General features: G+C 44.4%; 1 protein-coding gene across 1 annotated transcript in view; it reads left to right on the forward strand.

Moving 5' to 3' along the window:
- LRPAP1 (LDL receptor related protein associated protein 1) overlaps nucleotides 1-23,495 on the forward strand; it is a 144,392-nt gene that overhangs the window by 118,354 nt on the left and 2,543 nt on the right. The window contains exons 5-7 of the mRNA XM_086964145.1: nucleotides 5,578-5,733; nucleotides 8,692-8,774; nucleotides 22,436-22,612. Of these exons, the coding sequence (XP_086820271.1) occupies nucleotides 5,578-5,733; nucleotides 8,692-8,774; nucleotides 22,436-22,612 (416 nt within the window). The remainder of the gene's footprint in view (nucleotides 1-5,577; nucleotides 5,734-8,691; nucleotides 8,775-22,435; nucleotides 22,613-23,495) is intronic.

Genomic DNA, 23,495 nt, shown 5'->3' on the forward strand with positions numbered 1-23,495 from the left:
TGGGCCATCACTGGCAGTATGGGGGGGGGAGCTGGGCACAGCCCCACTTACAAGTCAAAAGTTTATGCCCTGCCTTCTCACAAAGAACTACATTTCTAGCCCATTGTGTTGGCAGCCTGGCTGGAGCCAGCGCAGGGAGGCAGGAAATTCCATGCACTTCAAAGGAAATCTCTAGGCACTTCTCCTAATTCAAAGAAGGCATCTGGTATAAAAAGTACCCTCAGACACTCTTCAGTACATATCTTGTCCTGTGAAGATTCAGAAGGAGGACTACTGTGTTGCTCTGCTTCAAGAGGTATTGCTACTCTACTGCACCACTCGGTGACTGAAAAGGACTGCATCTGCATCTTGAACCCAGGGCCACTAGAGTGACTCCAATGGCTTGTTAGCTGGCCTCCTTATCAGAGCCAGAGGAACTGAGAAGTCCCCAATCACTTTAAACCCTGCAGGGAGTCCTTACCCAGCACTGATGCCAGCCCAGCCATGGTCATAGCAGAACCAACGCAGCACAGAGCCTCACAGCTCCTAATCGAAACCACCGCTGCATGACACACCCTCCACGCAGGGCCTCCAGCCCTTTGAAACAACTGATGCATAACTCATCCTCAACGCTGCACAGCACAACGCCCTGCAACTAGGATTTAAGGTACTTTGTTCAGTGGAATCACTTGGTCCCTGTATCGGGCCAACGCTCCATCGCCGTTGGCCTGAACTTTTGACTTTGTCCCTTTCTGGCACAACCAGATCACCCCCGCTGGTGACTCAACTTCTAAGCACTATATTTATCTAAATCTTTGAAATGGCATCTCTCCGGTTTTACTACTTGTATTTTAATTGTTTTTGTGTCAAATAGTTTATAAAAAATTACTCAATTTTTCTAATTGGTGTGGGATATTCTTGAGCTATGCTTTCACTTTATTACTGTTTGTGTGCTGCATACATACATCACACATTGCCTCTAAGTTAAGCCTGAATACCTTTTGTGCCAAGCTACCAGAGGATTAAGCAGAGGGTAATTTATTGGTTTACCCTGACCGGGATTGTGGCTGTAGCTTGAGCAGGGTTTCCACCCCACTCAACCAACAACCCAATTTCTCACAAACTCCTTATGAACCATTCCCATAAGAACACGAACACAACGGATTCAGACTATTTTCCTTTAATGCTGCTTCCCCAATAAATTGGGCCCTGTCAAGCTGAGTACCGTGATGTGTGAGAAAATAATAAATTGCAGCTAATGGTTTAAAAAGTGGAATGCATGCATCGTTTTTCTAAAATAAACACTGTTGATTTGTTTCATGTGGCTAATCCTGGAGCTGCCTAACTTGGACAAGGCATAGGTTGTACTGTGATCCTTTGGAAACCGATTGATTATTTTGGAGACTCTGAACGTTAATAAAGTATAGTTCCAAATTAAGACCATATGAAACACACGTTTAACAAATATATACGTTCACCAAAAGCTGTTGAATACAAAATAGTTACAGTAGTTAACTTATGCAAAATGTGCAAAGCACTAGCCAGACAAATATCGGACATATTCGAAAATGAATATGGCCATACTGTATGCTCCACCAATTAAGGTATCTTGATTTCAGCCAGTCGCAAAGCAGTCGATAAGAAAAAGACAGTGAAAAGGGCAGGGAGTAAACGCTGGTATGCAGGAAAAGAGCGCATGCCCTGCCGCCCAATATTCCTGAACTGGTGACAAATTCCCTTTCACACATGATTTTCTTTCATATATGTTTTTCACTCATTTCCCTTCTGCATACTCCCTGCTCGAGTGTCCAGGAATTGGGGCATTAGTGCCCACAAATATGTAACCATGGAAGGGCTAGAGTCTCTGTTGAGGCTCTGACTCCACATTCATGCTTCCCTGCCACCTCTAACAATTGAAAGGGAGCTGTATTGATAGCCCATGTACATGGTTCCAAGACCATTTTTGATGCTTAAAAAAGAGCTATTTTTAGTTGAAGAGACATGACACCTTTATTGCTTGTAAAGATGTCAGACAAAAAACCTCAATGGATTCAGCGAGCCGGCACAGTGCTGACATTTCAGTGCAAGCTTCTTTTATGAATGTTCATGCTTAATAACATGAGCAACCCGTTTGCAGATGCTCTTCAAACACACAAAACGTACAGTTAAGCCAGCATAACTTCCCCACTTAACGTAAAAGCATGACATAGGCAGACCAGAATTTTAAAACCAAAAACCAGGACCTTACAAAAATAGGACTACAATTTACTTCAGAATGACCGCGCTCCTCAGCAGAGAATTACGGAAGAGGCAGTAAAAACATGAATAAAATGCATTTTTTAAAGCCAGTAGCATGCCCGTTAGTTACATTGCTTTCTTTAAAAAAAGTGACATAAGCTAAATTTCCCGAACAGCAAGTGGAAACCTGGGTCTGTCCCGTCAAGTCCGTGACGCCTGGTCACCCTACATAGGCCGTAGTATTCCATTTCCTTCGTACCCAATCCAGGTGCAGCGTGAGTAGCACCAGTGCAAGCTTCCACTCCCCACAAAGCCACACCATGCACAGCTGCTGTGTAAAGTACCCCCACACTGGAGCAGCACAGAAAATAAACAAAAAGTTGTACTATCATGATTCAACTTATCAAAGTTTTCTTTGTGTTGTTGTCTACCAATAACAAATCGTGTGCCAAATTACAAGAGTTTACAAACTGCAGACCTATTTCTCAAAAAGAAGGCAATATTAGTGTACCCAATTGGCACTGGCAAATGATTTACCATTCATAACCGTGTAAAAAGCGCGCAAATCACCAGTTAGTTCAAGAGTTCATACAAAGCAAGTACCACCAGCCAACAGTTTTTAAAAACTTCTACCTCACTATATCTCTAGTATAAACCCAGTTTATTGGACTGCCAATGGTCAGTTATGGCATCAGTAGTGTTGATCCCAATGATATGTCCAGATCTCCCTACACTAATGTGCAGATAACAACAACTTCGACAACTAAGACCACCTCACCGCTCCAGCTCCCTCCTCAGGCGACGCCCCCCCTACAGCCTTGCTCAAATGGATCGCGGTCATGACAGAAAACACATTGAAGACCATGAAATGCATACTTTCCGGAGCACCTTCAGACCCCTGCCCAAGCCACATCTTCAACTGAGCCTCCTCTGCCAGCACACCCAAACTATGTTGGACGATCAACTGACTCCTTCAAGACCACCACCACCTTCTCTGACGACTGTAAACACACCAAAGTCCACCCCCTCCTGAAGAAACCCTCTGCGGGGCCGACAGACCTTAAGAACTTCAAACTCATCTCTCTGCTTCCCTTCGCAGCCAAGGTCATCGAAAAGGCCAACTAACAAAATTGATCAAAGCTAACAACGACCTGGACATCTCCCAATCTGGATTCCAAAGCCACCAAAGCACTGAGACCGCCCTGCTTACCGCAACCGACAACTTCCGTTCCCTCCTCGACCTGTGCAAAATGGCAGCACTCATCCTCCTGGACCTCTCCGCTGCATTCAACACCGTCTCCCACCACCCCCTAGCCACCAGACTCCACGACGCTGGCATCTGCGGCAAGGCCCTCTACTAGATCCGCTCCTTCCTCATTGGCAGAACTCGGCTGTTCAGACTCCCTCTCTACCTCTCGGAATTGACCGACACCAACTGTGGAGTGCCCCGGGGTCCTCCTTCGGCCCCACCCTCTTCCACTTCTTGATGGCCGCCTCGCAACCATCGTCCGGGACCATGGGCTCTACATCATCTCCTTTGCCGACTACACCCATCTGAGCCTCTCCCTCACCAACGAACCCAACATACCAGACACCACTTCCAAGAAGTGATGAAAGCCATCGCCACCTGAATGAAGAACAGCTGCCTGAAACTCAACTCCGAAAACACAGAAGTCCTCATCCTTGGCCCCAACCCCTCCGATTTGGAATGGCTCCTGGTGGCCCTCCACCCTCGGATATCCCCCAACCCAGACTGGCCAAGCACGAAGCCTCGGCATCATACTAGAAACCTCGTTCACAATGAACTGCCAGATCAGTGCCATCTCCTCAACTTGCTTAGACACCCTCCGCATGCTTCGAAAGACTTTCAGATGGATCCCAACCAAAACCAGAAAAACTGTCACACACGCACTGATCAGCAGCAGGATGGACTACGGCAAAACTCTCTACTCCACAAGAAACTCCTCCGCAAACTCCATACTATCCAGAATGCCGCAGCTAGATTGATCCTTGACATCCCCCACTGGCTTCCAGTCGAAAGAATAATAACCTTCAAACTCCTCAAACATGCATACAAGGCCATTCACAACACCGGACCCGCATACCTGAACACCAGCCTCTCCTTCCACTCACCCAAAAGACACCTCCGATCAGCCCAGTTCTCTCTGACCACCGTCCCACATATCAACAATACTAAAACGGGAGGAAAGTTGTTCCTCGCAGCCAAAGCCTGCCCCTCCACATCCGGCAATCTCCCACACTGCCCCAGTTCAGGAAGGAACTCAAGACCTGGCTTTTCGGATGACCCTAGCACTCAGCAGAACCACCCCTCTTTCCATCCAGCACCTTGAAACCCTCACGGGTGAGTCGTTGTGCTTTACTAACCCCTGATTGATTGATTGATTGATTGTACATCAGAGCTAACATCACAGTCCGTTAAAATGAATTGTAGTTAAGTTTAGCTGTCTTGCCAGATTGCGAATATTTGCTTACATTTCTAACCTGATCAATCTTTTAGCTGCGTTTCTTCTAGACTTTTTTCTTCCAGACTTTTTAAAACCTTTGACCTTTCGGAAGTGATTGACTGGCAATTTTTCACTGCATGTGGCATCATTGTACACATTGTGACCACTTTATCTGTTTAAAATGCCGTACCTTGACATTTCAACATGCACAAGTTCAACATTGCAAATTCATTATGTGGCATTTATGAACGCTTTAAAGCATACCGTGCTGAGCATTTGGGCATTATTAATCAAATTTTAGAACCAGGACATTTGGTGCTGCAAATGACTGAAACTGTATTTTTGAAGGAAAGAGTTTCCTAATAAGTACTCGTTTTTAAAAAAGTATTCTCTTGGTGCGAAATGAGGGCTGTTGCCTAGTTTCAGTTCCAAAAACGAATGCAACACTTCCCGCTATTGGTACTTTTTGAGATTGAAAGCCATAGCTTTGGTGTGTTTAAATGTTTACTTCCAGAGATAACAAAAACATGTCACTTTGTCTCTTTTCATAGTTTCTGATCCCTGTGCCACAAGGGCGGCAATTATATTTTAATCTTTACATTATTTCGTTTCCAACGAATTGGTTTGTGAATTTTGACCTATTTATTTTTACCTCTAATGTTGTTTTGTTTTTTGTATACAAGTACCACTTGTTGTTTTGTTTGAGGTAGGCTTTGCTGCTTATTCAAAGGTACAATGGGAAAGCTCTTGATTCTTTTACTTCTAGGTGCCAGATTGCTTGGTCTTTCTGATTCCACAGCTTATCAAGGCTGAGCCCTGCCTCTCTTGTAGTCTAGCAAACTAGTTTCTTTCGAGTATAATGTACTGTAACAACCAATGTTTGTTTTTCGTACAGAAATCCACAAAAATGTGATCAGCCCCTCTGAATATGAAGTTAAGGAAGAAGTGCTGCATGGGAAGCACACAGAACTGAAGGACAAACTGAGGAGCATCAATCAGGGATTTGAACGAATACGAAAATTAAGCCACGAGGGATACGAAGTTGCAGCTGGTATGTGCCGTATGTTGGTTTATACAAGTTGGTCCATAACACACTCATTAAACACGTTAATATGTTTACATCTTGTTCTGCTCTACAAAGGTAGCCTATTAACGCGGGGATTACTAGGGGTCAGGGGGATGCGTTACATAATTTGTTTACCCGACAGTAGTCTTCTCATGAACCTATGAGGATGTTTCTAATCACATTTGTAGATCATCTGTCGGGGTACAGTTCTAATCTTTCTTTTTGCCTTTATACAAGCTCATTCCACGTGCCTCGCTGTCTATTTGTGTTTGCTTTTGTTATACCTGTCTTTTCCTGTTATGGTTCTTTAATAATTAACCAAATAAAACCATGCCAGTAAGGGACAGCAAACCGATGCAGACAACTCTCCTATTGTTACCACTTGCTAACCAAAAAGTCTCAATAAATTCTGTGCCTGCGAGTCATTTAACACAACAAATGCAAAAAAAGAAAAGCGCACATGAACGAATGGCAGATAGAAGATAAAATGCTGGCTTAAATGAAACCAATACAGAACATTTAATTCTTAATGTGCATTAACCTTTTCCCTGTAAAGGCAGCATTGCCTTCCGGCCCTCTCTAAATAGAACATTTGGCAATCTGCATTAATTGTCAACATGATCTATACCTGGTTTGTCACAGAGAATATGCTGCAGCTGTGTTCTTCGGGAACAGGTCTTTAAGTGGGATGAAAAAACTTGGGACGGCGGGGGTGCTCTCAAAGAGGCATAGCCGGTGTAATTAAGTGTGGCCTAAAAACATATATGCTAAAAATCTGTGCTTAGCATAGTGCGCCACCTGACTGGTGGTTTGCTGCTTCTGTCATTGCATCCAAATATAGAATACAACAAGTAACATTACACCTACAACAAGCCAGGACTATTGGCTTTGTCAATGGTTGTTAGTTGCATATGATAAACAAGCACCTACTATGGTTTTGTTGTATACAGCATTGAAAATGCTTCAATTCTGAAATGATGAGACTATGAAAGAACTATTCAGCAAGGCATTAAAGGGTGGTACTGCTGCAGAGTTAAGATTTATTTTCACCCTGAGGGTGAGGGTAAAAAGGAAGAGCCCGATAGGGACCCGTCTCAGCATCTGACCCGACCCACTTAAAGCCCTGAGGCCAGGGAACAAATGCGCTGCACATAAATGCCCAGAAAAACTTGCAATTGGTCTTTCATGCAGAACTGGTGGATACGGGTACGTTCCTGATCTGCAACAGGCTTTGTTCTCAAAGTAATTCGTACGTCTACACTCAGAAGTTTTCACCTATGCTTGGTTGTACAGTTTAACATTTCTGTATTCCTCGGTGGTTTCGATGTGTGCACCTAAACAATTGCGACACCTCTTTATATCAATGTGTAGACATTTCCACATTCGTAATTGTCCAAGGTCTACAATTACACATACAGAGATGTCTAGGATGAGTTAAGTTGCATTTTGAAACGTTTTTTCTCATAATTGGGAAAATATGTTCTTCCCTGGAGAACCCCTTTACCGTGCACCCAGCTCTTTTGTTGCTGTTCTCTTCCCATTCAAACCCTGCAGGGTAAGCCTCTATTTCCAGAGTGAGAATGGCTCGATAAAAACGTTTGTGACTACCCACACATTCATAAGTTTGTGGTTGTGCTTACCCTCATAGGGAGCTCCCATTTCCTACGTATGGGAACAGATTTACTCCTCAGAACCATCACATTATTCGGCGGTAATATTGCATCTGCTTATTAGCTGCAAGGGGAGGTTCACCTCGTGTGATCTGCAACAGTGAATTTTAACATGTCAATCAAGCATCTAAGGAACCTAAGTAGAATTTAGCCCGGAAATCTGTGCCGCTGTGAAAGGTGAAATAGCTGCGCGACAGCTTAGACTCCAGGGGCATATTAGAAATAACCAGACCTGCACTAATGTAAAATTTAGACTGCATAAAACACAACTAGGAAAAATGCAAAACACTCTTTTGTAACACTGCAGTTGCACCTCCCAGAATTCCTATAAATGCTTTGCCACCCAATGCTGACCACCTCATACGGCGTGTAAATTCTGCACCCAAATACAAGCACACAAAACGCACACCTAAACTCCCACAGTCAGTGCGTTTGTAGAAAAGAAATCCTAAAATAGTATATCCATTGGCAACTGCATGTCATTCAGTCTTTGTCCAAACATTCGAGCTCATAATCTCACTAAAAGGAAATGTTTAAAAAAGGCAAAGCTGCCAGAAACAGTGTGTGTGTAGTTAAATAAATAATTTTCTGTAGAAATTGAAAATTTGATGGGCTGTTAAACGTATGGATTATGAGCTCTGATTTTGTTTAGGTCAGATTTTTGTTTTCAATCTAAATAATAATAGAGGGATATTGTTTTACGAGTAAGTCCACTCAACATGGCAACATTCCCTTTGAAGCTTTCACAGTTTTGGAAAGTGATTGGTGTGTTTTAGAATACACAACTATTAGAGCAGTGCCAGCCAGCCACCACAAACTTCCTGCATTAAGGAGGCTTGGAATGGTGAAATGCTTTTATAATTTCAGCTTGGTAAGGTTCAAAATGAAAAGTACTTCTGTCTGCGTGGTGGGACCGTTCCAGATGTAGTAGACCAAAATTTGCAGGAGATGGGGGTTGCATCAAGCTAAGCATCCAGATACAAGCCTACCGTTTATCTTGGAGACAAAAGATGGCGATCAGCATAAGGAAGAGGAGGCTGACTGAACTAGAGGAGCACAGTGTAGAAATTAAAAAGACTAACCTCAAACTTATTTCCAAAGAACTCTGTTGCAGAGCATAAATGAGGGAGGGATAGTCATTGCAACCCGTATTTGCAAATAATTTGAAATGTTCCCTTTTGTTAAGGATTGATCATACAGATCAGAGTAATAGGTGGTGGACTTTCCCAAGCCTTTGGTTTGCTATTAACAATTTATTTTGCTCTTATTTTAGACTTTGAAGAGCCTCGAGTGAATGACTTGTGGGACATGGCCAAAATGGCCAACTTCACTGAAACTGAACTTGTATCATTTAAGGTGAGCAGAACGTTTAACAATCTATTTTCATCTGTGGTGTATGTTATATATATATATATGTATATATATTTTTTTGTTTTATATTTCTTTTATTGGTTTCATCCACAAAAGGAACAAATGAGCCATTGTGCTCCACAATCATCGGGTTGCAACCCAGCATGTCACTACCGTATAGCTCGGGCAGAAACCACAACAATCGATAAGACAAAACCCCCTGACCACCCCCTCCTCCTCAAATAAAAAGCTGACTAGGTAAAAAGGAAGTTTATCCGTCGAATGGACAGGCCCCTTCCCCAAGTAGCAGATGCGGCAGGGGTAGGCACTAGTGGGGAGTCCGTTAATCTTAACAGTCTAAGATATTTGGGGCCGATAAGCTCTGTAAATTCGGATGTGAAGAGCGCCAAAAGGGAAGCCCAAAGTCTGTTGTAATATGTTTAATAAATGTGTGTTACCTATACAACACAGTGGTCCAAGGCACCTGTGATGGAAAGTATGCCAGCCCTAAACGAATCACAAACACTTAATTGTGCATTCGCACAGATCCTGTCTACACCCCTTTCTATAATTGTGTGAACATCTGCATTTCAATACTTGTTTGGGTAGTACAGAGAAAGTGTATCTGAATGTAAACTTATATCATTTAATGGTAAGGTGCTTATCTTGTACCTTAAAGGGAAATACAAATCGTGTCTGGTGCCTGCGTTCTTATTGGAATCAGTTACAATATTAATTAGAAAAATATCAATAGGCATTACATCATTTAAAAAAAAAAACATTTCCAAGTTTCAGAATTGTTTTGGTGAGGAAGAGTTTTTTTTCTACTCTGTTAAAATGGGACCGGATTCCCTTCATGTGCCATACCCGTTGTGCGTTGGTTTGATATTGCTTCTCATGCATTGTTCATGCTTATGGTGCTTTATTAAATCCCCACAATTCTATTGTGATTTATCAGGAGAACACTTAATTGTGTTTGTTCTTCCACTGTTAAATGTGTGATATTTTAACATAACCAATTTCTCGATTTACTTTGAAAGAGACTACAGTGCATTCAGGAAGCAGCTACATGGTTTATCACTCACATTTGTATCTGTAGTTATTATATATATATACATATATATATATATATTCGCCATAGAGTCCTCAACAACAAACCAACCAACAAAGAATATAGTTTACAAGGGAATGAATTTTCAATTGTCGGCTTTTCTACAGTGTCCAGTTGGCCTGGTTCGCCGAATTTTAGCAACCTTGAAAGGATTGCGTGATATTTTTACTGCAATGAGGTCCCTGTAGAACTTTCTGTCTCAATCACTGTATATTATACCCTCTTCTTTTATTGTAAAATAGTGACATGAATATCTATTTATTTTTCTCCAGCCATTTAGAAGACGACCTCAAATGATAGGAATTTGTGTGTCACCCCACTTCAGTCTACTGTGGTTAATTCCACTCTGGCCCCATTAATATTGCAAGCACCTTATATTTATTTACGTGCAAACCTAAATGCCGATAGGGAAGCGTCCTCTATCACCCTAGTAATCATTATATCAGAGCCCTTAAAATAATTTGCATGCACATGAGATTCATGGTCTACCTCTTTTGAGAGATGTTTTTGAACGGCAACTCTCAAGGAAGAGACAATATTAATGCAGTTCATTTTACAATAAATCAGGGAAACTTTCCCTGCAGGGTCTGAAGAACATGTTTAGTTTGTTGGTGAATGCTTTGCTCGAAAAAAACTGCACAGTAATGAAATGGCTTCACCTCAATTGGACGAACGCACACACTGGCATAGCGAATGACAACCCTATAGAAGCTATTTGTATTTCTAACACAGGCTTCACCACCAATTTATCTTCTCTGTCCCATGAGATTTCATTTGTCAGGTTTTCAGGTCTCCAGCTGAGTAAAGCAACAATCAATACATTTCAATAAAATGAAGCACATTAAGTCTTACCAAGACGAGAGAGTGTTAGATTTGCAAACCATAGAGGTTTTTTCAACGATTAGTGAAGTTACAAGTTGAAATCATCCAATTAGTTCTAATTCATTAGTCAATACATGATGCTTTAGTCAGTATATTTCAAAGCAATTCATAATCATAAATAGAAGCACAAACTACTGTAAAGTTGTTCAAAATCAATCGAAGCAGACTCGAAATATGTTTATTTCAGTTTATTAAAATCATAAACATTTTATACAACATCACAATAATGTGAGCAGACGCTGTTTTCCATTAAGGGAAACCCCTACTCCACTAAACTAGGGAAAAGTGAGGAAAGTTGGGGAGAATTGAAGCAAAAGATGTCTGCTCGGAAGGCCTCTGAAAGGCAGTATCTATGAATCAAATGAAGATTCGTCTTGTGAATTGGGAAGGCATCTGCCTAAGTGTAAAGCTAAACTCTTCGGGCAAGAGAAGTACTTCATCTTTAAAGGGAGCTGGAAAAACATCTCAGTGAAAGTGTGCATTGCATTACTTCAAAAATACATTTTCATCAGTTTGCTTTTCCTACACAGGATTCACGTGAAGGGAACCAATCAGATTAAGGTACATTCTGATAAGACAGTCACATTATTTTTACAATCTTAAGTACAATGAAATCTCTGGTAAGTGTCCTTCAGCTTTAGTATCTGCAACATAGCAAGATACACTTGTTCCAGGATGTTCTCGCCATAGCTGATACTTCGAGGGTTGCATTAAACTATACATTCACATGAGAAAACATCGATAAATTATACATTGTTTGAGACCTGTTGGTACAGCTGCTAACAACACCAAAGATGGAACCTTAACGCTGGCTGTCTAATATGCAGCCAATGTAAAAACTACAGATGTTTAAACATGAAAAATGCACTGTGATATTTTTGAATTTTGCAGATTAATGTCGTTATTTGTGCAAAACATGTAATTAAGAAAAAATCATTGAGGCAGTTTTAATTGGCTGCGAAACCTCCTTCTGGACTCATCCTTCAAATTTGTGCACAGGCCTAAAAAATCGTCTCACCCACTTGCTCTGGCGAGTCAGATTTTATGTGGTCGAGCTATTCTTAGCTCCTAATACGGAGTGAATTTAAGCTGAAAGGAACAGGTGTTCTATTCTTTAAGTGAATGAGCGACAAAGATGCCATTAAATCTTTTTATCTTCACACATTTGTTGTCTGTTGCAGGACAGAGGTCAAATGTCAGTTTGTCTTTTTACTTTATCTTATCCTGGAAAATTGTGTTTACTTTTCTTTCTCTTATTACAGTTAACAGTTTTTGTCAAGAAAACTGTCTGAAAATCATTGTGATACAAAAAGCTGTAACTTGTGTTTGGAAAAAAACCTGACAACATTGAAACAGCTTGTAAATGAATTGTACGTGTATTTCAAAATACATCAGGAATTACAAAAGACATTTGTTTTGTAATTCAGAAGTGTGATGCAAGTAAAGAATTAAATAGGAGCAAAACAAATCAGAACACTTGGTGATGTGCAAATGCCAAATATTTGCAGAAACTCCATTTCCAAGCATTGCACACCATATAGTTTTATCAGTAAAACCATGTTAGTGGGAAATGTTGCTGTCATTTCAATGGAACATGTGTTGATTGCAAATAAATGTGATGCACTTCATGCATGTATTTATTAAAAGTGATAGTTTTTAAACCTGATTTGAGAAACAGTGCTGCTTCTGCCCTGATGACAATGCAGGTAATGAACTAAGAGGCAATGTAACGGTCATGTGTATCCTATATATGGCTAGATTTGTATTTTCAATTAAGCAAAAGTTTAATCTATTAAATCAAACACAAGTGTTTTTGTACAGCAGACATGCTGAACGTGTGCTTTTGAAGGTGCTGTCATGTGATAAAGAAGAAAATGGTGGCTCAGTGAATTTAAATATTTGCCTAGTATCACATAATTTGAAAGCAGTTTATGGGTCAAGAGCATTATAATTAGGTTGAGTTAATTATTTAAGTCACTAGACCTGCAGGTCTTGTAACATTTGGATTTTTTTTTCAATGCCTGGTGCAGTTTTAATTTTGATATTTGTTGCCAGTGGCTAAGAATATTTGAAGCAATCCAACGATCAGCTTCTTTTGTTTACCTTCCTTTAGATAGCTCAGCAAGTTAATGGTGAATACCATTGTCTTACATTTAGCAAGAAAAAATACCACTCTATGCCCTATTGGGCCTCTAACGTAGCACTCTAACTTAAATCTAAGGGTGGATCTTGTGAGCAAATCGGAACATTCTCGTTGGGTTTTGCTTGTCTGCAGAAGCTCTGTTTGTAGTAGTGGCTTCTCAGCACATTGCTAGACAGTGCAAGCGCTTGATCCAAGCGTACAGATTAACTCTTGTGATATTGAGGGATTTTACAGAAATGAGATATGCAGCATTCCTAAATTATCCTGCACAATTAGCTATTGTTTCTTTCTGCATCTATTTGTGGTGTGACTTTGAAGCTAAGAAAAATCAGTCATTTTTCCATTAAAGATCTATGCAAAATATGTGTACTTCTAATTCAGCTGTGATGGAAAAGCGGGTGTGGAGGCAGCAGAAAGGGGTCTGTTGTATTATGGAAAGACTTGCGGCTCTGCAGAATTTCCTAGCGAACAGACTCCATCACATGTGCATACAGGAAAACCGAAAGAAAGAAAATGGATTAAACGGATTTGTTTTTGTGACACAGAATGTGCAACATTAAAAACGAATCTGAAGTTGTTACACAGAAGACATTTGATTGTAGGGCAGAAAATGAATTCAATACGTAGAAATGCAAGTTAGGAAAGATATTTTCAGTGAGAAATATTGACCACAGAAGTTCTGAGTAGTGAATCCTGATGACGAGGGACTAAATTTGTCATTCTAATTTGGATCATTTAAGTCACGCGTGTCGCCTCATCTTGATATTTTAGAAATGGGATATGGAGGTTTCTTCTTTCATTGAAGGGGGGCACCAGAATCTCATGTACCCTCTACAGCACCAGGATTACTTGAAATTGTTACATTACAGGACAGAAACCTGCATTGCACCCTGTCCAAATGTTTTTGCTCAAAAAGGTACATGGAGGAGAGATCCAATAAACTGTTTGACTCTTTGGAGTCTATAAGGCAAGCAGAGGCTACTGGGTCACAGCCCTGGAGCCTGTGGTAGTTTGCCTCTGATGTTCCTGGGTCAGTCCTAATATGGCTCTACAAAATGGGCCAAGTACAACCCCTTCAATACTTGCCTCTCAGTGGTAAAAATAGTGACCAGTCACAGGCTTCTCTGAGAGGGCAGTGTGGGCATACATCAAGCTGAGGAGACCATCAACAGCACAACAATGTTATTGTTCAGTCCAGTGCTTCGCGTATTTCAAACCTTCATTGGGATTACGCCTTACAGGCTGTTTAGTGGTCTGGGCCTCCCTAGGTTGAGTTGCTGATTTAGTCCTCCTTCCTTGTGCACGTCCTGGGCCATAAACTTGAAAGCTTCAAGGCGCTTCAAGCAGTAATGCTTGGGTCTGGTCACTTGCGCTGATAGCACCACAATCGTCCAATTAGTGCTTCGGAACACTGGGACATGTGCTTTGACGCAGGAGCATCTTGCACTGGCTTTGTCTGTGTTGAGCACTGTTGCCAAGTGCAGGGGCTAGCTTCACATTGTCTGTTTGGGCCACCCTCGGGCAAGTGCAAAAGGTTCACAGGTTTCTTCAGTGTTGTGGAAAGCTTGGGTTCCTTTCAACCAATGCCATAGCCACGTTCATATCAGGTACATCTATGCATGCGAACCAGTGCTGCTGGTCATTTTCTATCCTGTCTTAAATAGTGCAGGCTGCTCGGGCACACGCAGGCAAGTACCATTTCTGGGATAATGTATTGACTTGGGCACACTTCATGCTCATAGGCTGGAGTACACTACTCACACTTTTCTTGAGTCACTGGTGGATGGACCCACAGCACTGGGGTCAGCTGCTCCTGTACACACCCGCAGTCTGCTCCTCATGGAGGTTGGGCTCTCTCCTTTCATCGTCATTCAGGCAGAACTCTCTATGCAGTCAAGGACAGGGAAATAACTTCTTCTTCAAGGTCAGACTCCAAGTGATGTCCCCTCACCTATTGGAGCTGGGTGTTAGGCAGACACCAGCTGTGGTTGTGCAGTAGTCTTCTGTGTACTCTTTGGAGCATCTCCTTTTCAATTGGAGAGAACGTTGATCGAGAACAACAAGTGTCTCAACCGCTCCCACTGTTATAGAGGTTCAGCTGACAAACCAGTTTGGGTCATTTCTCCTTTCTTGGACTGTTCTCTGGATACAACTTGTGTGTAGAGGGATGCTGCTGACAGCAAGGTCGTCTTCAGTCTGGACCTTAGCCTGCCCTCAGTGGCAGTCAAGACAAGTTTTTTGACAGAGGTGCTTCAGCCGGAAGTGACCACCCTCAGAACCACTTCTCCCATTTAATGAAGCCCTTACAGACATCCTGCTTCGGACTTGGTGAAGCCCAGCACAGAGGCTCCTATGAACAGGACAATTGCTCACTGCCACCCCCCCACCCCAAGGGACTCCACTTTCCTTACACAACACCCTACCCCGAAGTGCTTGGTGGTCCAAGCCTTTACTTCCTGTGTAAATCCTGGTGCATTCCCTTCTGCCCCACTGTATAGGGAATCTAAGCGGCTGGACACCTAAGGCAAGAAAAATGTTTCTACCACCGGTCTGGGACTACAGCCCATGTACACGGCAAGCCTTTTGGGCCGTTGCTCCCAGTCTATAAGGGATTAGGTTGCCCAGGTACTGCCTATGGTTCCTAAAGGGAGGTATGCAGCCAAGTTCACGATCATATGTGGGTTGGATACCACCGCCTTGCTAGGAAGATCGGTTTCATCGGCTGTGGCCTTATGGCGCCACGCCTGGCTGAGAACTGGCTTTTCAGGAGATGTCCAAGCATCGATTTTGGACATGCGCTATGATGGCTCCTGTCTCTTCAGAGACTAGGCGGATTCAGTGATAGAGTGCTCCAAAAAGAGCAGAGCTACGGGCAGGACCTCTCACTCATTTCATGGTCACAGAAGGAGATTCCAGACGGATCTTTACACACACAGCCACCTTGGCACTCAATGTTCCTAGCTTCTGGATGGCTCTGGACGCAGTACCCACAGACCCTGTGGGTCACGAAACCAGAGGTCGGGCCATTCTATCTCCCCTCCCTCTCGGCTGCTTCCAAATACCTTTAGTTCCCCTTACATCATGGGCACAAAGTGGGAGGCAGGAAATGCCATTACCAGCCCCACTGGGGGGCTATCACATCGGACGAGGCTCTTCAAATTGTCGGAAAGGGGCTGCTCTCTCCCCTTCATGACAATACCGCGACCCATGCAACCTACTTCCAACAGGTTGACTGAGGACCATCTTACTCTGCTCTGCCAGGAAGTGACGGCTCTCTTGGCCAAGGGAGCCATTGAGAGTGTGCTGATGCCAAATGTAGGTTGCGGTTGCTATTCACGCTAATTTCTGTTTCCCAAGAAATATGAGGCCATCGTCCGATCCTTGGTATGCACCTTTTCAAGTTCATCCTCAAGGAGAAGTTCAAAATGCTCACGCTTACTCAAGTCCTGTCTGCCCTGGACCCAGCAGACTGGATGGTAGCGTTGGACTTGCAGGACGCATATTTCCACATTACCCTCTTGCCTGTCCACATGCGTTACCTGCTGTTCACGGTGGGCCACAAAAACTTTCAGCTTACCGTGCTTCCTTTTGGCCTTACCAGCACTCATCGGGGGTTCACCAAGGTGATGGCATTGGTTGCAGCTCATCTGCGGAGATCAGGGGTGCCAGTCTTTCCCTGTCTCGACGGCTGGCTGGTAAAGGTAGGCTTGCACCAGGCTGTTGTGTCCCACCTCCAGACTATGGCAGACCTCCTGCATTCACTGGGGTTCACTATCAATATGCTGAAGTCACTCTTTCATCAGATCTGTTCTGGACACAGTGCATTTTCGGGCCTATCCCCCCCAAAAGGCAAGTCCAGGATATTCAGGCTGTGATACTGATGTTTCAGCCTCTAGCTTGGATTTTGGTAAGACTGACTTTGAAGCTGCTGGGACTCTTGCATCCTGCTTGTGACATATGACCACTGGCATATACAGGCTCTACAGTGAGACCTAAAGTTCCAGTGGACGCAGCATTAGGGGAAACTCACTGACATGGTCCAGATCTCAGAGGGAACTACTAAAGATCTGCAGTGGTGGTTAGCAAACCACGATTGGGTCAGCAGCAGACCCCTCTCCCACCACAGCCCAATCTTACAGTGGTTCCAGATGCATCGCTTCTGGATTGGGTCAGCCATATGTGAGAAGTGGAGATCCGAGGCCTCTTGTCTCCAGCGGAATCCGTATTCCACATCAACCTTCTGGAGCCCTGGGCGATCTGGTTGGCATTTTAAGCCTTTCTATCCTAGATCAAGGGAAGGCTAGTACATGTGTTCAGGGATAACACCACCACCATGTGGTACTGCAACAAACAGGACGGGGTGGGGGTCATGGACCCTTTGTCAAGAAGCCCTCTCGCTGGACATGGTTGGAACGTCGGGTTCAACACTTGCTCTCTGAACATCAGGATGGACGAAGATGCTTTGTATATCACAAATTGCATCTCCACTCAGAGGTGCTGCAATGTCTCTTTCAGCAATGGAGGGAGACTTGTTTAGATCTGTTCTCCATTGCTGAGAACACGCAATGTCAGCAGTTCTGTGTGCTGGAGTTTCCAAGGTGGCACTCGCTCAGAGACACTTTTCTGCTCGCGTGGAGCTCAGGCCTCCTGTATGCCTTTCTGCCCTTACCACTCCTATCCTGAGTACTTAAGAGGATCAGGTGTGACCGAGCCCAAGTCATCCTTATGGCTTTGGATTGGGCTTGGAGAGTTTGTTATCCTGAGATGTTGAGCATGGCCATCGGTCCTCCAATCAGGTTGCCCCTTTGGGAGCATCTTCTGTCGCAGAAGCAGGGAAAGGTTCTCCATCTGAACCGGTCAACGCTTCCGCCTTCATGCGTGGAGATTGAGTAGTGACGGTTGACAGCTTTTGACCTTCTGCCCGAAGTCTGAGGTGTTATTCTGGCAGCCATGCTTCCCTCCACCAAAACGGTATACGCCAGCCGCTGGGGCAAGTTTGTGGCATGGTGTGCAGAGAAACATGTAGACTCTTTCTGCTCCTCTCTCTCAGCTCCAACTCTTTATCCTTTCCCTTTCCCATTAGAGCTCTGTTCTGGGTACCTTCAAAGGGCTATCTTTCTGCAGTCTCAGCCTTTTTTCTGGTTGCCTGACCAGCCACTCCTCTTCAAATCCCCTGTTGTACATAGGTTCATGAAAGGTTTGCAATATGTTTCCTCCTTCACGCTTCATCATGCCTCAGTGAGGCCTTAATGTAGTCTTGACATTCCTGATGTGTGCGCCGTTTGAGCCCTTGCACAACTGTCCTCTCAGGCTCCTTCCAGTCAAGACAGCCTTCCTGGTGGCAATAACTTCTGCCCGGAGGATCAGCAAACTTCAGACTTTATCATCCAAGCCACCATACCTGAACATCTAGGCAGCCAAACTTGTTCTTCACACTATAGCTTCCTTTGTGCTGAAAGTGGATACTCGCACAACGCTGATGTCACGCGGAGCTCCCATGGGTCTAGCTTCCATTACCCCCATTTTTCCCCGTTGTAGTGGTGGTTAGTTGCATTGTCAGAAGTGAGTGGTCCGAAGTACCTCATGATAAGATTTTTTGTGTCGGAAAATCTATGCAATAAGTGGCAGGGCATCTATAGGCACTCTTGTCTGGACATGGACCGCATCTGTTTTGCAGCATATGTCTATTCTCAAGGTGCTCCTTTCTCAGAAAGGTCCATCATCCTTAGGGAGTCTAAGAAGGACGCCAGCCATGTGTCAGGCCTAGGTCTATCCCCAGACCGGGTTGCCCTGTCCTGGTCCACTTGCAGGGCCAAATTGAATGTAACTCATCCCACCCCCCAGGAGCGGCGCCTCTGGCATCTCCACCACCCGCCTCCCCATTTTGTCATGCCCCTCGGTTTTCAGTACGAGGAGGTGAGCTTGCAAGCTTTCTCAGTTTCAGCGTCCACCCACGGGTGCCTGGCATCCCTGGGCATCCATCCATGGGTCACCTGGAAAGGGAGGATTTTCCGGACCAGGATGCCCATTCCCCCGGACCCCGTCAAGAAACCTGTGTGGGCAAGCAGAGTATATCTGCCATGGTTTAGTACTCTGCAGGTAGCGTGTCTCATGTGTTTCCTGCAGAAGTATGGTGTTTGGGTTGTAGCGCCCCAGGTACTGCCAAATGACCCCCACTTGAGTATACTGCCAAGGCCATTCACATTCCAGGACAAAACCTAAAGGCCTAGCCCCGGGCTGGTGGACTTTGCTAAAGGCATCGTCATGAATACGTCGTTATGTGGACTGGTGTTGAATTTGAGATGTCCCCCATCATGCCTCCAAATGCCCCCTCCCCTCCTAACTCTCTTGTGCTGTGGGTCTAGAACTACCTACCACCCCAATGTCCAAGATGTCCATTGCCCCAGTACAACACAGTGAAACATCATTGACCACAGCTGTGCAGTTCAGTTCAAGTAACCAAGAAGGCTAGCTAGGCCTAGTAGCCTTGGTGTGCACACGCCAATCGTGGCGGGTCTAGGCGGTATTCATCCCTGTGTGTTTCTCAGTCTGGACAGTTGCCAGTGCCTTTAGACGATAATGTCTGCCATAATCAGGGTGACCACTGCCAATACTGCATCTTCCCCCCCTTTTCCGACTCCGAGAGAGACGTCCATTTGTTATTGGTGTCAAGAGAGTGGTATTGTTGTATGTCAGCGACCACTTTTACCTTGTCCGATTTTGCCTGCACCTTAGTAGAGCCGTCTGCTGGCGTCTGCATGATCTACATCTTGGCCTATTGTTTTGCCACTGCACCGGTTGGTTCGGCTCCCTTTGCTCTGGAAGCGGAAAGTCCGGTGACTCGAGCAAGTCCCACGCCTCGGGGGCAGAGGAGATAAAGTGGGACTCTCCTTTGGAAACCATTCGTACCCATGCTGGGAAGAATAGTAGCTTTTTCAGGTTTTTTCCAGAGGGGTGTCTCAATGCACAGGAAGGGTTCTCTTTGGTGCTGTACAGCGTTGGTATAGTTCAGTTATATACTCACCATGCTGTCAGCTACCTGCCATGGGCCTTGGACACGTGCCACATGAAGCATGTTGTCCCTGTCTCCGAAATTGAGCAAACTGGCTACAATCAGCCTTGGCAGCAACCCAGGCACCGGCTGCCTGCCCGGTACCCCATGTGCCCTTTCCACTGTAAACATTGTGGATGCTTTGCCTCCCAAGACCTCTGAGAGGAGCCAATCTTCCTGGAATAGTTCTATGCTTGGGCCATCTGATTTCTCTGGGGCCCCCGCGCCCCTCCGCGTCTCCCACCTTTTCCAGTAGTTGACCAATAGTCATCTGAAGAGCCTGGATCCTCTTTTCGCTTTCCGCAAATGTAGGTTTCAACCAGGCCAGTGTGACTTCAGAGTCACCCACCGTGCCTGCCAGCTTTTTGTGGTCTGTCCATAAGAGCCCCGGGTTCAGGGTGAACTCGCCGATTTTGAGCTCCGAGCAGTGTTTGCATCTCTGATAGCTATCGGGATGGCTGCAGTGTGGTTCGCCAGGTCTGATCCTGTTTCAGGTGCTCTTTGTCTGACTGAGTATTCCCTGGTTTTGGTGGGGTCCGACGCCAGTCCTATCTTCGATCCCTTCGGTCTCCCTATCATGTTTATCGCGTGCACCTCCGGGTGCAGGGATGCCATTTGCTGGGGGCACCGGGTGCCACCCCAAGGCCGAACCCCCCACCTGCCTTCCACAAATTTATCTCCCACTGGGAGAGGTGATTACCTCCTGTTCCGGGCTGCATAGTGCACCACAGTCCACCTCATAGCCAAGTGATTTAGGCCTTTATGACTCGGCTGCCTTCATTTTGTGGGGCAGCATCTCGGGTGCCCAGCTCTCATGCTGCCGAGCAGCTCCGCCTCCGAACAGGTGTTGTCCCCAAAGGCGACCTACAGCTGCCCACACTTAGGGATGACAGGATCAGTGCTTGTACGGGACTATAAGCCGGAGCTGCTGTCTAGCGACTACAGGGTCCACGAGGCCTTCGTCGAGAGTGGGCCTGCAGCCCTGTTTTCTCTCCCTCTCCAGCTCACCAGAGCCAGGTGAGAACCTCTTAACTACATCAACCAACCAGACAAAAAACTCTGCACTGGAGCCCCCCCAGCCCGGGCTCACGTGAACTGACTGTTCCTGTGCTCCAGACACCCTCAAGAGCCTCCACTTGCAGCCTTTCTTTTGCAGGTGCTTCTTCTATAGACTTTAACGCGTAGTGCTCGAGGCTACCAATGCGACCAGCACCTCTGCACCCGGACATCCCAAGTCCGGTAAAATAGACCTGCTGGTGGTGTCCGTACCTTGGCCACTAAAACACCTTAAGTCCTAGAAGGCACTCTCCAAAATCGTTTGCAAGTATATCTATGCAGTGCATGTTTCTATCAGAGGATAGCATACATCAAAAACAGTTATTCTACTGTATTTTCTATTTCTACAAAAATCTATAACTCTGAAAGTACTTAACTGATTCTGATAATCTTAGTGTCTAAAAATATGAAAAAATGTGTTCTTTTACTAAATTAATAACTTTATGTGCAACAAATGCCTCACACTACCGTCTGATAAGCCTAAACGGCTCGACCACACTACCATAAATAAAGCACTTGGGATTATTCATTTACGCCCTCTAAACCAATAAGGGTTGTCTGTACTTTTTGCATGGTGTGCCCTTACATAGGCACTTCTACATAAAAAGCCAGCTACCTACAGTTTGCATGCATTTTCATATTTGTTTATTTGCCTCTCTCCCTTGTTTCCTGACTTGGGGTGGCATGTTGGGGGCAGGGGAAACAACCGCTCACATCAGGGCCGGCCTTAGGCATGTGCAAGCTGTGCACCTGCACAGGGCCACCAAACCCCAGGGGCCACCACACCAATATATATCCTTAATATATTTATCCTCTGAGGATGGATACATATTTGTGTGGCGGCCCCTGGCAGGGATTTGGCGGCCTCCGGCTCTGTTCCACTTCTAAACACCCTGATCCCCCCTCCCCCTCTTTACTGGCCTCCGCGCTCTGCCCCACCCGGACCCCCTCTTCCGGGGCCCCCTACCTACACTCCCTGCCCAGGGCCACCATGACCCTAGAGCCGCCCCTGCTCACATGTCCTCTCACATATCATTGTTTGAAAACAGAATCAATATGTATCCTGTCTTAATGGGATTGCAGCTAAAATAGGACAGCGCTTGAACAAAAGCCATCTTTTTTCTTCCTCTTTTCATCTATTGACCCACATTTAAGCAGTATATTGTTCCTTCTGTGTACAGTATTCTCAGAGATGCTGATCAGCCCTGCCCTGACCAGTCACAAGATTCAATTGCCTGCGAAGTCGGTCGTTTTTATGTTTCCTACATTTATATTATATGAAGATTCTTTGAAATGGATTGAATGAGAGCGTCAAATAGATTGGGAGGATTGATGCATTTTTTTTTAAGTTGGGTACTCTGAAAGATCGCTCACCCGCCCGTGTTTCAATCTGATTAAACATTCACTCTTTGTTCACATTCTAGGAGGAGCTAAAACATTTTGAAGCAAAAGTCGAGAAGCACCAGCATTATCAGAAACAGCTGGAAATCTCCCATGAAAAACTAAAGCACGTCGAAAAGACCGGTGACAAAGAACATCTACTCAGAAACAAAGAAAAATACACCATGCTGGCCGAAAAGACGAAAGAATTGGGTTATAAGGTTTGTAGACCAGCTGGCTGCGCATGCTGTTATGAAAGTTCCTCTGTTCCTGTTATCTGCTTGCGTTGTAAAGACTTTGTGCTGCTGTTCTTGGTATCACCATGGAACTGAATAATAGTGGATTTTAAGAGGTCTGTCCGTCCTTTATTTCATTGCTGCACAACACTCACTCGCTGTGCAAAGCAGATCTTTGTCTTGCCAGCACTGTTTTACCTTGAATGCTGAGACATTTTTTTTTTTTTTTAATGTTTGGGGCACTTTGCGTTCAAGCCTTGATAACTTACTTTCCACAAAAGGTATCCAGGCCACATCTACACCATTTCTCCCTCATGTGGGGATTGTAAAGGTACCCAGGGTTTGTGGATTCTCCTGGGGTACCAAAAAATAGCCAGAATATAACAAAATTGTGAGGGATTTGAAAAATGTGGAAAAAGTGTTGTGCAAGAAAGTGCGTTTTTTTTTTCTAAAAATTCCATCAACAAAAGGTTTGTTGTGTTGAGACCACCTTCTTTCCAGCTTTCAGGAAAAAGTAGACTTGTAAAAATATAATTTTATGTGTTAATGATTTTTTTTTTTTTTTTGAACTGGTAGTCCATTTATTTCCCTGTTTTTGGTTGTTTCTGTCGGTTTCCAGGTTGTGATGAAAACCGGTATGAAAGCCATGGGTGAACCAGGAAAGCTATACATTTCTAAAAAGTAAACCTTCAGAATTCAGCAAAGGGTGATGCGTTTAGATTGCTCAGGGTCTTCCCTGAGAAACTCATTGTCAAAACCAAAAAAGAATGAAAACAAAGTGGTAAAAATAGAAGTAATTGCCATTATTTCACTCTTTAATTATTGGGTCATGATGACGGGATTGTAAAGGTAAAGAAGTGGTGATAGG

The sequence above is a fragment of the Lissotriton vulgaris genome, chromosome 3_2 (genome assembly GCF_964263255.1).
Source record: "Lissotriton vulgaris chromosome 3_2, aLisVul1.2, whole genome shotgun sequence".
Taxonomy (NCBI): Eukaryota; Metazoa; Chordata; class Amphibia; order Caudata; family Salamandridae; genus Lissotriton; species Lissotriton vulgaris.